This window comes from Arachis ipaensis, chromosome B05 (assembly GCF_000816755.2).
Source record: "Arachis ipaensis cultivar K30076 chromosome B05, Araip1.1, whole genome shotgun sequence".
NCBI lineage: Eukaryota > Viridiplantae > Streptophyta > Magnoliopsida > Fabales > Fabaceae > Arachis > Arachis ipaensis.
Genome location: NC_029789.2, coordinates 17,071,649 through 17,086,895, shown reverse-complemented (window position 1 = coordinate 17,086,895; position 15,247 = coordinate 17,071,649). Strand labels below are relative to the sequence as shown.

Sequence of the window (15,247 nt, the reverse complement as noted above, 5' to 3'; positions counted from 1 at the left end):
TGAATTATGGAATTTTGGAAGACCAACATGCGTCTGTGAGTATTGTGGCGCAACACTTTGGTATGAAGAAAGGACCCACAAAACTACAAATACAACTCATCTGAAATTCTCCATTTGTTGCTTGGAAGGAAGAGTCCAATTGCCATTGTTAAAACCCCTCTCCTTCTTTGCTACACAATTTACTGGATTACTATGGAAGCAACATTGCAAAAAATTTTAGGAAGCATATTCGCATCTATAATGCAGCCTTTGCTTTTACGTCTATGGGTGAAAAGATTAACCATGAAATTAATAAACACGGTGGCCCATATACTTTTCGCATTAATGGCCAAAATTACCATTTTCTTGGATCTTTGGTTCCTTTAGATGGGAGAAAAGCTAAATTTGCACAACTTTATATACATGACACAGATAATGAGATATCAAATAGATTATGAGTGTTCAACAATAATGATGGAAATAACCCCCTTGAAGAGGAAGTTGCAAGAGATCTAATTCGTATGTTTGATGAACATAATGTCTTGGTTCAATCTTTTAGAATGGCTAGAGACAAACATCAAGAAGATGGAATTTGTGATTTCAAGCTTCGGTTGATAAGTAAAAGGACAACTGATGGAAGACATTATAACCTACCTTCTTCTTTAGAAGTTACAACACTTTTAGTTGATCAGTACTCTAATGAGGAGGAATGCCACCGTGATATAGTTATTGAACATAAAAAAGCTGGTCTTCAAAGAATAACTGAAATACATCCAAGTTTTATGGCCCTACAATATCCTTTGCTGTTTCCGTATGGAAAATATGCCTTTAGGATAGGGATAAGTCATTTTAATAAACGAACAGGTAGAAGGTATAAACAACAAACAGTCACTATGAGACAATACTATGCTTTTTGTCTTTAATAAAGAATTGGAGAATCCCAAACTTTGTTGTGAGGTGGACGTTTATTACAACAATTCATGGTTGATGTTTATGCTTGTATTGAATACGGGAGACTTCATTGGATTAGAAATAATAAAAAATAATTGCGAGTTGAATTGTATATTGGATAAAGAGAGATGCAATCAATCAATAAGATGTAATGGCCGATATTGTTGGCAAAATAACAATATTACCTTCAAATTACACGGGTGGACCTCGATATCGAATACAAAACTATCAAGTAAATAATTAACTTATTGCATAATTATTTTTGAGAAGTTTTAAGACAACTTAAAAATTAATTAATTATTCTTTGTGCAATATTTTCAAAATCAAATATTGATAGTGTACAATTATTGCATTTTTCCCAATTTAAAAATATTGGTTGCTAATATTATGGTTAATTAAAAAAAATTATTTCATTTATGTACAAGATGCAATGGCAATATGTCTCTATGTTGGATATTCAGACTTATTTCTAACTTTTACTTGTAATCCAAAGTGGTTTGAAAATGATTATATGCTGGAAGATATTGAAGGAAAAAAAAAGCATTGATAGACCTGACATTGTCAGTCGTGTTTTTTTTATAAAGTTAATAGAGCTCATCAATGATATTAAACATCGACATATATTTAGGAGAGTCACTGCCGGTAATGTATCTATTTATTACTCTAATATTTTACTCATGTTATTTACATCTACTTTTTGGAATAAAATACATAGATATAATATTTACCCATTCTTGCAAATGAATCTGTTACCACATAAACAAAATGTTAATCTTACATGAATGATCTATCGAATGTGCAATTTAGGAGCAAATATTTATAAAAACTTTTTTCCATAGATAAAATTTAAATTTTATTTTAAAAATCCATAATTAAATGATAGGCAACACTCTCCAACTTCTTTAATCGGCAAATATTGACCTTCTTTATACAAATAGATTTGTCCTTTCAATAATTGCCTTTCACAATTCTTATCTACTTGATAAATCCTTTTAGTTTTACAATCACTTATAAAATTTAGAATCTTTAAATTTTATAACATAATCCTTATTGGATTAAATCCTTCCTTGCGGGATTTACATTAAATTCCTTTGCTATTTCTTTTTTCTATTTAAGTAATTTTTTTACTTATTCTATATAATTAATTTCATCAAAATCAGCAATTAGATGTTCCAACTTTCTTTGTTATTTAAATAGTTGTATACACAATAGAATTTCAAAAGAGAGGATTACCACATGCTCATATATTAATTTTTTTACATCCGAATGACAAGATATAGCTAGCATCTCAGGTTGATGAAATCATTTCTGCTGAAATACCAGATAAAGAAAATAATCCTATTGCTTATAATGCAGTTGATAGATTCATGGTTCATGGACCTTGTGGGGTTTTAAACCATAATTCTCCATGCATGATTAATGACAAATGCTCAAAGCATTATCCGAAAGATTTCATGATAGTACATCATTTGATGATGATTGATTCCCTATATACATGAGGAGAGCTAATGGCAGATATATATTGAAGAATGGTGTCCAACTTGACATTCGTCATGTTGTTCCATATAACAGGAATCTTTTGGTCAAGTACGACGCCCATCTTAATGTTGAGCTTTGTAACCGATCTAGATCGGTCAAATATTTATTCAAATATATCAATAAAGGACCTAATCATGCTACTGTAGTTATCTCAAATGAACAAAATTCTGCCTCCACATCTGAAATTAGAATTGAGGAACATGATGAGATAAAGGCATACTTGGATTGTAGATATATTTCTGTTTCCGAAACTGCTTGGAGAATTTACCAATTTGATATGTTTTATCGAGAACCATCTGTAGAGCGTTTATCATTCCACCTTCCTTATCAACAACCAATTTATTTCCAAGGGCATATGTCACTTGACAACATTATGAGTCGTTCAAGAATTGAGGCAACAATGGTTACTGAGTGGATGAAAGTGAATTGTGAGGACATTGAGGCCAGACAACTAACATACTCTGAATTCCCTATGAAGTATGTTTGGAATAAGAAGGAAAAGTTGTCGACAAGAAAACGTAGACCTAGATGTCTTGGATGAATGTAATATGTGCCTCCTACTGCTGGAGAAAAGTATTATTTACGTATGCTGCTCAACATTGTTCGAGGAAGTTGCTCTTATGAACAAATAAGAATAGTAGATGGTATTTTATACGACACTTTCAAAGATGCATGCTATGCACTTGGAATATTAGAGGATGATAAAGAATGGGATGATTGCCTTAAAGAAGCTTCGATGTGGGGTACAAGAAACTAGCTTTGCCAATTATTTCCACCATTTTAGTGCACTGTAAAGTGGTTGATCCATCACCTTTGGGAATCAAATCGAAAGTTATTTTCAAAGGATATTTTATACAAGTAGTGCCGCTTATTAGATCTCCCAAACCTACAGTTGTCAGATGAACAGTTGCAAAATTATTCTCTTCTGGAGATTGAGCAAATTCTGAGAAAGATGGAAAAATCATTAGAAGATTATTCAGGAATGCTAATTCCTAATAATGACACATTAATGAGCGAAATGAACAACCGTCTTATTTTTCAAGAGTTAAACTACGACAGTATAAAAATGCATCATGAATATGTTCAACTATTATGTGGTTTAAACTCAGACAAAAAAAAATTCATGATATTGTACTTCAATCTATTGATTTGAGTTTGGGCAAGTTATTCTTTGTAAGTGGTTCAAGAGGAACAAGAAAAACATATCTCTAGAGAACAATCCTAGTAAAAGTCAGGTCCGAAGGAAAAATAGCAATTGCTGTTACTACTTCTGGTATTGCGGCTTTACTTCTACCGGGTTGTCAAACTACGCATTCAAGATTTAAAATACCTTTGGACCCAACAAAAGAAGCAATATGTGACATAAAAAAATGGCACACAACTTGCTGAGTTGATCATGCAAACATCTTTAATCATTTGGGATGAGGCGCCAATGACAAATAAATATTGCTTCGAAGCTGTAGACAGAAACCTTCGTGATATTATGAAACCGTCTGAGAAGAATTGTCAACAAAGCCTTTTGGAGGGATAACTAATGTGTTAGGATGCGATATCAGGAAAATTTTGCCAATTATTCCTAATGGTGATAGACAAGACACCATTCAAGCATGTATTAAGACTTCTTATGTTTGGCAAGTTTGTGAGGTCCATTCACTACAACAAAACATGAGGTTAAAGGCAGATAATTTAGATTCTACATCAAAAGAATAGATGACACACTTTGCATATTGGATTCTTGATATTGAAAATGGAAAACATTGCCCGGATAGTGGAGAAGCATTGATGATTGAAAATATTGATAGTGGTGTTCGCTCTATTGTTGACAACATATATATCAAGATTTGGAGGGTCATGTTGGAGAATCAGATTTCTTAGTGCCTAGAGCAATCTTAACTCCAACAAATGAGACTGTTGATCTAATAAATGACCATATATTAGAAAAGATACCAGCTGAAGAAAGCATCTATTTCTCTTCTGATTCAATTTGTAAAGCAAATTTTCATGTTGAAGATCAAGACTTACTTTATCCAACAGAATTACTTAACACACTTAAATTTCCAGAATTTTCACCACACACACTAAGGTTGAAAAAAGGAGCAGCAATAATGCTTCTTAGAAATCTAAACCAAGGCTCTGGATTATGCAATGGCACAAGACTAAAAATCACACAGCTTAGAAAATGGTGAAGGGAAATTTTTTACTGGTTCAAGTGTGAGAAAAAAAGTCCTAATTCGAAGAATTACATTGTCTCCTTCAGAATTTAAGTGGCAATTTGTCTTAAAAAGGAGGCAATATCCTATATCACTATGCTTTGTTATGACAATCAATAAAAGTCAAGGACAATACCTTTAACATGTTGGGCTATACATCCCAAAGCAAGTATTTACTCATGGACAACTATACGTCGTCGTGTCAAGGGTCACAACTAGAAACAGTCTGCGTATTCTCACCACTGACAAAGACCAACCAATAGACAACACAATCTTAAATATTGTGTACAAGGAAATTTTGTAGTAGGCTTTCCTTAATTTATACAACATTAAGGTAATTTTATATAAGAAATATTAATATAGTTAACCTATCTTTTATCTTTTTTATTCATAAATTTATCTTTTACCAGTTGTTTATGCTTGTAGTACTTGATTCCATAGCAATGGCATTTGAACAAACTCATGAGAATATATCTTTTATAAAGTAAGTCATCTCTTAAATATTGTGAGTCGATGAGTAATTTCATACCAAATTCCTTTGAACAAACTTGCAATAATATATTTCTTCATAAGTAATCAGTTTTTTACGTCTGGACTAATGTTCATATGTCTTTCTTTTAAAATCCCTCATACATATTTTCTGTGAAAATGGTTGTATCTACAAGTATGACACACTTTGAATTAAGAAGGTCGAACTCCACAATGCTCCAACTGATCCGAAAATTGAATCTCAATACTTCTTTTTAGACACAGCATATATAAACATAGAGTAAATTTAAGAATGTTAGATATTTTTTCCTCTTAACTTTATACATTATACTTTCAAATTTATTTATACATAATGCTATAGTTTTTTTTTTTTACAAAATTCTTAATCCCATCATCTATAAACCATAATTTTAATCACTTAAAATTAGTCTTTGAAACATATAACAATCTTACTGGTCAAAGCTGCATTTTAAAGCTTATAATAATTTATTAGTTAGTAAATAAATTTATATCATTATTATTGCATATTACTTCACTAGCGGTCATAGAAATATATATCTGAAGGTAACAATTTCAATTGTAAATGCGGTAAAATTGAAAAAGAAATATTAGTATGAATACGTGTATATATAATCTCCTATTTTGCTTACACTTTTTCCTTTTTTTTTAAATAAACATACCTAAATAAAAAGTATACCTAATAATGACAATATATTAAAAAGTATATACAAGTAATAAGAAAGTATAAACTATAAGTAATAAGTATTCAATTATAGCTAATAAAAAAATATTCTATTACATACATAAATTCACACATAAATTGAAATTGTAGAAAATATATATATATACAAGTAATAGAAATATATGTAAATTAGGGTGCTAAATTACCAATGACAATAATTAAAAATTAATAGTATTTAACTAAATTTGTAACCTACAAAGACATTGAATCCATATTCTTATATTTAGGGTTAAGTACTGAAATCGTCCCTAAGATCTGGGATGAAAATCAAAATCGTCCCCGACCTTTTTTTGTTATTAAAATCATCCTTAACGTTACAAAACGTTATAAAATCGTCCTTTTTCACTTCAATTTTATTTTTTTATCATATTACCCTTCATTATTAATAAAAATAATTAAAAATAATATTAAAAGATTAAAACAACCACTCCCGCCCCACTCCCGTAACCCCCCATCCCCTTCTTGATGCCCCTATCTTCAAAACCTCAACCCCAATTTCAATTTCAATTTTTCTTAACCAAAACAGCAAACAAAATTTAAACAGAATTAATTAAGAATCTAATTGCAAACAGGGAAAGAAAACGCAGATACAGGGAGGTAGCGACAAGGACAGCTGCAGCTGATAGGTCGCTGGCGGTCTGCGCATGACGGAAGGAGGAAGAAGGTCTGCCATGGTGGTCTGTGATTCGGTTTCTGTGCTTGAGAAGGAGAGGGGCTCTGTTCCGCTGCTCTGAAAGTTTCGTTTCAGTGAAAAGGAGAGCGAGCTGGATGTGATGGGTCTCGCACAGAGCAAAGGAGAACTGGTGGCGATGTGGTCGCGACGAAGCGTGGTGTGGCTCGCTGGTGCGAGTGATGGTGAGGACAGCAGCTGCTAGAGGTGGCTAAGGTGGTCGCCGGTGGTGGTTCGGCCATGGCGAAGGTGAGAGGAAGAGGTTGCGTGACTTGTTGGAGGGTGGTTGTGGTTCAGAGAAAAAGAAGAAAGGGGTGAGGGGTGGGGGGTGAGGGAGTGGGCTGAGGGGGTAAGGGAGGGTGAGTGAGGAAGTGGGGGAGTTACAGGAGGGGAGGGGAGGTTGTTTTAATTTTTTAATATTATTTTTAATTATTTTTATTAATAATGAAGGGTAATATGGTAAAAAAAATAAAATTGAAATGGAAAAAGGACGATTTTATAACGTTTTGTAACGTTAAGGATGATTTTAATAACAAAAAAAGGTCGGGGACGATTTTGATTTTCACCCCAGACCTTAGGGACAATTTCAGTACTTAACCCTTATATTTATTATATCTTGTTGTTGTAAACAATACAATAGATTTATAACCCCAATAATTAATTTATTAATTTCTATAAATAACTCATTAAATGTAATAAACATCCATATTACAAATGTCATAATAATATTATTAATCATAATAAATTTTACGTTACAAATATTCAAATTTCATACTATTTGAATTACTTATATACGTCTCTTATCACTATTCCTTCAAATAACATCAAATTTAGCACAAGAAATATATTTATTTCTGAACTACACAACATCTCAATCTTACTCAATGAAGCGTCATTCTTTGGACAATATCACCAAACAAATAGACAATTAGTTTACCAAAGTTTGCGTGGTTCGTCTATGGAAAACATTAACACCCACAAATGAAGAGGAGTCTCTTTACTTAGAAATGATTATATTAGATGAAAAGGTACAAAACAAACATATTTATTATATTTTTAAATTGAATTTAAGGAAAAATACTTTAATTATTTTTGCTTTTTATACTTTTTATATTATTTATATTTTTTATATTATTTTATAATACTTTACATATAATTGTATTTTAATATCGTTAAAATTATACTTCTTTTAATATGTTATTTATTATTCCTTTTCTAATAACTTAAAAAAAATAAATGTAATCAAATTTTTTAACTAATTATTAACTATAATTTACTAACACTGCAGGAAATACCTCTTCATGTAATTGTGAAGAAAAATATAATGAACAAATTCAAACATTTGTTGAAAGAAGAAAAATTCTATACTATAAAAATTTAAAAATAGAAGATGCAAATAATTTGTATAAACCAATTAAAGGTACAATGAAAGCAAACTTTTTACTCACAACTGTTGTAAAAGAAATTAAAGATGCAGTTTTGAACATTTCCTAACACTATTTTGAATTTGCATCACTTGAGATATTGTCTGACGGAATGGGTTAAAGAAAAATATTAATAGGTAGTTTAACTTTATACTATTTCAATTATTTTTATTAAAAATAATTTATTCAAAAAAAATTCTACACATTTTTGTTCTTTTTATTATAGATGTCATTGGAAAACTGCATACACTAGAAAAAGAAAAACAAGTAGATGTTAAAGAAAAATCTACAAAAATACGAAGAATGAAATTGATACTTAAAGAGTAAAAAAATATACAAGCAATTCATTTTTCATTTACATATATAGTTATTAACAAAATACTAATAATTTTAAGAACATCATATTAAAAGTCACGTTGTGAAAAAATCTCTCAAATCAGATAAACAAAGAAATTACAACACAAATAAAAGGTCAAAAAATTGTTGCACTCACATTAACATTGGTTAGTAAATACAAATGTACGATCTTTTTCAAAAAAAAATTATATCTATTGTTTTCCTTAGTTCAAAGAATTATATTTTATATAATACATTAAATGATACAAATACAACACAATTTTATTTTATATAACCTATTATATTATAATATTTTAGGTGATTATTCGGTTAGCACAACTTCGAGTACAAAAATCTACATCAATCCACAAACTGAAGAATTCGCACAGCTGACTTATGGGTATTTCATAACTAATAAGTCTCTCAAAAATTAATTCACTTATTTAATTATTCAATTTAACAAATATAAAAAAAACATAAACAGGACTGATCAACATAAAGAAGTAATGGAGATACCAAGCCAAGACAATGCCAACACAAATCTTCAGAGCAGAATGATTAGAAATAATAAGTCTCTCAAAAATAATTTATTTATTTAATTATTTAATTTAATAAATATAAAAATCCTAAATAGGACTGGTCAACATGAAGAAGTAATGGAAATACCAAGCCAAGACAATGCCAACACAAATCTTCATAACAGAACGATTAGAAATCGAAAAACTATCTAAGATCTAATGGTCATACAATGAAAATGGATAAAAAAAACTCACAACATGCATTATACATTCATATTTACACAAATACCATATACCTAATAATAACATAAATTGAATTTTGGAATAGAAAAATATCTTCACAATTTTAGCAACTATAAATGAAATTGATGACAAATTTGGATGGAACTATGTTGAATGTAAAAAGTGTCAGAAGAAAACATATAAAAAAGAGACAACTATATTTGTGGCACATGTAATCAAACACCACAATATCCAACAATAAGGTAACTCTATATACTTTTCATAATTCTATCTATCAGATTATTAGTTACTAATTCAATACTCATTTTAGGTTCAGAATTCAATTAAAGACTTCAGATCAAAGTGTTACAACAACTTTTGTACTATTTGATGGGGAAGCAAAAAAAATTGTTGGCAATAATTGCTTTAAATCTAATGACACTCCAAAAAAATAATGACATTGAAGTACCACCCCAATTGAAACATTTGTGCAACCTAACACTTATATTTGAAGTCAAAGTAAATTATTTTAATATCAAAGAAAGTTCTCAATAATATACTATTACTAAAACATTTGTTCCAACCAAGAACACTGAACCTCAACACCCGTTACAACAAATAAAATAGGTAATACTCCAAAAAAATCATTTATTCAAGACATCATTTTTATTTCTAATTTAAATTGATTATAGGAACCAATTTCGCCAACACTATTATCATCAGATGAAGATCACATACCCATCAAGAGATTAAGGAGAAAGAAATCCATACAAATTCAAGACACATCTTCGGAAGAAGAACATACATGCAAAGATGGAATAAGTAACACAATAGAAAGTACATACAATTCAACAATTCATAAAGAGCATGCTTTCACAAGAACCTACGACAGCAAAAAGAAAGCAACAACTCTAACAACAACCAATAAAGAAAAAGGAGAATGAGCACCATATAAGAAGACTAAGTTCATCAACTAAAATAAATACAAAAATCAAACTATCAAATAAAAATGTTACTTTGTACAACTCCAACATCCAAATTTTGTGTACTACAAATTATTTTAAATAAAACACATTTTAAATTTAACTTTAGTTTACACATATTTAATTTAATTCTATAAAAATAGCAATTTTTAATATTTATTATGTACTATAATTAATTTACCGTTCCGCACATCGCGCAGGTCTCATTCTAATTACTTATGATGACTAAACAACACATAATTAGATATTTGCGTATGTCCATACATAAATAGTTTTATATGTGTATATATGACCGTAATAAATTTAAAAATTATTTATTTTCAATAATATAATCATACTCGATTAAATATGTGTAAAATTTTTACATAAATAGTGCATGAAAATTAATTTTTATTTGCTACTATTTCACTTTCACATGTTAATAATAACATAAAAAAATTGGATTATATTTATACAATTTTAACAAATAATAAAAACTGATTGCAAATGATAAACAAGGAATAATTATACGCTTAGTCTATTAATATACTAATATTTTTTAGGGTAAAAAACGTAAACAAGCCAAAGGGAGAACAATTTGACACGAATAAGCCAAAGCAAAATCTGATTCATCAATCAACCAAAGCACATTTCTATGTAGTTTGAACCAATATGGTTCGAACTCACTTTCCAAATAATTCGAACCAAATAGGTTCGAATTACACATATAACCCATAGCCACATAATTCGAACCAATTTGGTTCGAACTCTAACTTCATAATTCGAACCAAATAGGTTCGAATTACACTGAAGAAATAGTCACCAAGTAATTCAAACTAATATGGTTCGAATTACTCAGAATTTGTTCCACACAGCAATTTAAGTTACGAACATAGTTTTCGCATCATGTCTTAATAAAACTCGTACAGTTATTTATTCCGGTGTGAATTAGACATACATTTCGTTTAAAACTGCGGAGACAGAACATATTCATTAACTAAAATCCCATTCAAAGTACATCGCACTAACGTTAACAAATTCTATCAGTCACCAACTACAAGTAAGAAAACCGATAATAGTGGAATCTAAACGCAAAATTGAAATAACAAAAGTACCAAAGCCACCAATACACCTAATCATGTCCCCGTGTGTGCTCTGCTCCTCCGAGCTGTGGGCAACTTCGACGTGTGTGGCTGGGCTGCCGACAAAGCCCACATCTCTTTGGCCGGTTCGGATCTGCCTCGTCCATATTGGTCCGTATCCGAGTGGACCTGGGACGACCCTCTCTCGCACGCCTCTTATTGGGGTCAGGGATGACAGTCGGCCCGTCATATGGTGGCCAGAAACCCTCTGGAATGGGAGGTGTGAAACCCATCTGATACACACTGAAGACTGAACTAAGACGATACACCTGGTGGACGTAAGGCTCCCATGTAAGCCGTGAGTAGGCACAGCATGCCAGTGCGTGGGGACACGGGAAATGAAGTGCCTGGAAGTATCCGTAGTCACATGTGTGAGATGCAAGCGAGACTCTGTAGCTACCCAGTGAGAAAGAACCAGTCGAAGTTGTCTCTGCGACGGTGAACTCGGAGTTATCCCTGTCGTACACAGTAACCATGAAGCACCTAGCCGTCTTCAAGTTGGCCTCTATACACTTCACCAAGTGCTGACTAAATTGTTGTCCGGTTCCCATCTGTGCCTCAGCCTCTCTCCCTTTGCGAACAAATAATTCGGCCAACCTTCCGTATGTTGCCTTCACTAGCGAGCACACAGGAAGGTTTCTGACACCCTTGAGGATCGAGTTCACACACTCAGATATATTTGTCGTCATGTGTCCGAATCTACGCCCCTCATCACAATGCTGTGTCCACAACGAATACTCAATCCGGTTCGCCCAGTCACACATCGCCGGGTCTTCGGACCTAAGAATATCAAACTAGTAATGGAACTCGACCTCGGTTTTAGCGTGCGCCACATTCACAAGTAGCCTCCTTGCATCTTTGCCCTTGAAGGTGAGGGCGAAATTTGCCGCAACATGTCGAATGCAGAATGCCCGGCATGCAGACGGAGGTAACCAGCCTCCGTCAGGAGCCTCAAGCGCGGCCTTGATGCCGTTATGCCTGTCTGAGATAACCAGCAGACCCGGCTGCGGTGTCACATGCTCACGCAGGTGGGAGAGAAAGAAGAACCACGACTCAGCATTCTCACCCTTGACTAATGCGAATGCAACAGGGAGTATGTTGGAGTTCCCATCCTGTGCAATCACGACAAGCAACGTTCCCCCATACTTGCCATACAGATGGGTGCCGTCAATACTAACTAGGGGCTTGCAATGACGGAATGCCTCGATATATGGTGGAAACGTCCAGAATAGTCTGTGAAAATAAGCTCGAGACTCGTCCAACTGTCCACCGACACGAACAAGGCTCGTCTTTAGCACTGCAACAGTACCAGGCATCGTCAACTGGACTCCTAACACCCACCTTGGGAGCTCGTTGTATGACTCATCCCAGTCACTATAGATGAGGGCAACAACCTTCTGCTTCGCCAACCAGACCCTCCTGTAAGTCGGCCTAAACCCAAAGTGTGCGGTGGTGGCATTTAGGAGCACCTTGATGCTGACGGATGCATCAGCCCTAACCATTGTCATAATGAATGCCGATATCACATGGTAATCCAAACTCCTGTGGTCGCTGGAAATGGAGGTGGCGAGACAAGTATGCGGTCCGTTGTAACGTTTAACTTCCCAAATCCCCTTGCGCTGTCGGAGACTAAGCCGAATCAACCATGTGCACCCATTGCCGAACTCAGAACACTTGCCCACATACCGGCGATAGTCAGACTCCACGACCTTGTACTTTACCCCTTGTCGGATGCTGTAAGTCTTGACACTTAACAGGGCCTCTTCTTTATCCGAAAATTGCTGACCAACCTGAAACTCTGTCAGACCTGCAGACCCTTCAGCATCTCTAGCGCCAAATCCAGTCGGCTGCCCAGGAACCCCCTCCTGCCTCATGGCATCCAAGTCCAAAGAGGAAAAATGTGGAGGGTACTGCTGCGTGCCAGAGCTAGAACCACCGCCCGCCCCAGCAGGCTCACTTGCTCCAACATCATCGCCACTGTCATCAGCAATCATATCCGGCTCGACATCATCGTCCTCTGGATCATCCAAGAATCCATCTCCAACCCCAGCCGGTGCAGCACACTGTAAAGAGGTCCGCAGATATTCCCCTTCTCCGACCTCGTCGCCTACACTGCCGTTGAGATCAACAGCAAACGAAGGGGAGGCGACAGGTTGGACGGGTGGCTCGTACGCAGGGACGGAGGAAGATGCAACGGCAGGTCTAGAGCTAGAACCGGCTACCGTGGCTAAAGTGGTGGTATTCCGGTTTGAACCCCCCGAGCTGGACACCGCGTCAACCAACTTTGCCAACAGTTCTGGTGTCCTCACCTCTGGAAACTGCCGGCGACAATGAAACATGACCTGCAAGTCCTCATCACTCCCGATCGTGAAACAATCGTACTTTACGGTTTCCTGGAGCACCGTGATTGGAAATCGATAAAAAACTTCTTAACCCGTTTCACACCTTCCAGACCAAATTTCAGCAGTACAGAGCTAACAAGGTCCTCATACCTCGTCGTAGGCCTGACGATAATACAGAGAGGATCCTTATCAGTGAACTTCACACCGGAATGAGTTTTCCTCTTAATGAATCCTCTGTGGTGAACCAATACTGCGAAACTCTCCTCACTAGCCATGTTACCCCCATCTAATGATAGCAACTCACGTTCACACCATATATATACAGCTCTGGTCCTCACTAATTCGAACCAGCCTAGAACGAAATATGGTCTGTGTAATTCGAACCAAGCTGGTTCGAATTACTTGAGGAGTGTAATTCGAACCTATTTGGTTTGAATTATGAAGTTAGAGTTCAAACCAAATTGGTTCGAATTATGTGGCTATGGGTTATATGTGTAATTCGAACCTATTTGGTTCGAATTACTTGAAAAGTGAGTTCGAACCATATTAATTCGAACTACATAGAAATGTGCTTTGGTTGATTGATGAATCAGATTTTGTTTTGGCTTATTTGTGTCAAATTGTTCTCCATTTGACTTGTTTACGTTTTTTACCCTATTTTTTAACACTTTAATAAGTAAATAAAAAATAAAATTTAGGTGCTTCAAAAGTAACTCGATGTTTTTTGCGCTCTGAACCATTAAATGCTTAGCACAACAGTATTATAGATTTATCATTATTTTCAAATTTAAATTAAGAAAGGAAAATAAAAATTAACTTCAAAATGAATTATATAAAAAGATATTTCAGAATAATTATGATACATGTATAAAAAAATTAATAACTAAACAAACACTGATATAAAATATATTTAAAAATGAATTAAATAGTATATATTTATAAACAAATATATAATAATTGATTTAGTAATTTTATTTTTTTTATATTGGTTATATTAATATAGATTTATTTATCTTATCTCCTAAAAATATATGTTAAGTTTATATATTAAAATTCTTTTATTAAAAATATAAAAAATTTAAGTTTATGATGTATTTATTTTGTATTTGTTAAATAAAAATATTTAAAATTGTTTGCTTGAGAGGATAAGAAATAACCAACATAATGCATTAAGGTAGTTAAAAGAGTATGAATATTGGTGTTACAAACAAAATACATTACGGTAGTTGGTAGTTACATAAGAACACTGCAATTTGGAGTTTGATGTGGATGAATGAATAAAATGGTGCCAAGCATTAAGACTACAATTGTGGTTCATAATTCATAACTTATTGCATTATCCTCTCTGTGTGGTGCTGCTTCATGACTTCACTTTCTCTCTCACACACACACCTTCCTCCTTCCACTGATGGCCATGGCCACCACCAATCCTTTCTCCCTCTCTTCCTCCAAATCCCACTTTCCCGCTCCTTTCTCTTCTTCTCCTTCTCGCAACCGCAAACACCCCTTTCTTCTCTGCCACCGCCATTACACCAACTCTCTTCGGCTCTGCTACTACCCTAGGTCTTCTTCTCGCCGACGAGTGGCGTGCAAGGCCGCCCAGGTTTCCGTCGCGGAGGAGTCGTCGTCGTCGGGAGGGGAGAATTGGGTGCCGGTGGTGCCGCTGGGGGCGCTGCCGAAGGGGGAGCGGCGCGTGATAATACAGGATGGAGAGACGATTC

The 15,247-nt window shown here is 34.2% G+C and overlaps 3 protein-coding genes across 3 annotated transcripts in view; 2 read left to right on the top strand and 1 right to left on the bottom strand.

Annotated features, from left to right (window-relative positions):
* Positions 2,426 to 3,010, top strand: LOC107640267. Its single transcript, XM_016343804.1, has one exon. The coding sequence runs from the start codon at positions 2,426 to 2,428 to the stop codon at positions 3,008 to 3,010; it is 585 nt and encodes a 194-aa protein (XP_016199290.1).
* LOC110271801 lies at positions 10,604 to 12,280 on the bottom strand. The gene has a single exon (XM_021123203.1). The coding sequence runs from the start codon at positions 11,946 to 11,948 to the stop codon at positions 11,175 to 11,177; it is 774 nt and encodes a 257-aa protein (XP_020978862.1). The 5' UTR covers positions 11,949 to 12,280; the 3' UTR covers positions 10,604 to 11,174.
* Positions 14,800 to 15,247, top strand: part of LOC107643147 — a gene marked incomplete in the record, with an annotated part of 2,216 nt that continues 1,768 nt past the window's right edge. Inside the window, 1 exon segment of the mRNA XM_016346721.2 lies at positions 14,800 to 15,247. Within this exon segment, the coding sequence (XP_016202207.1) occupies positions 14,935 to 15,247 (313 nt within the window).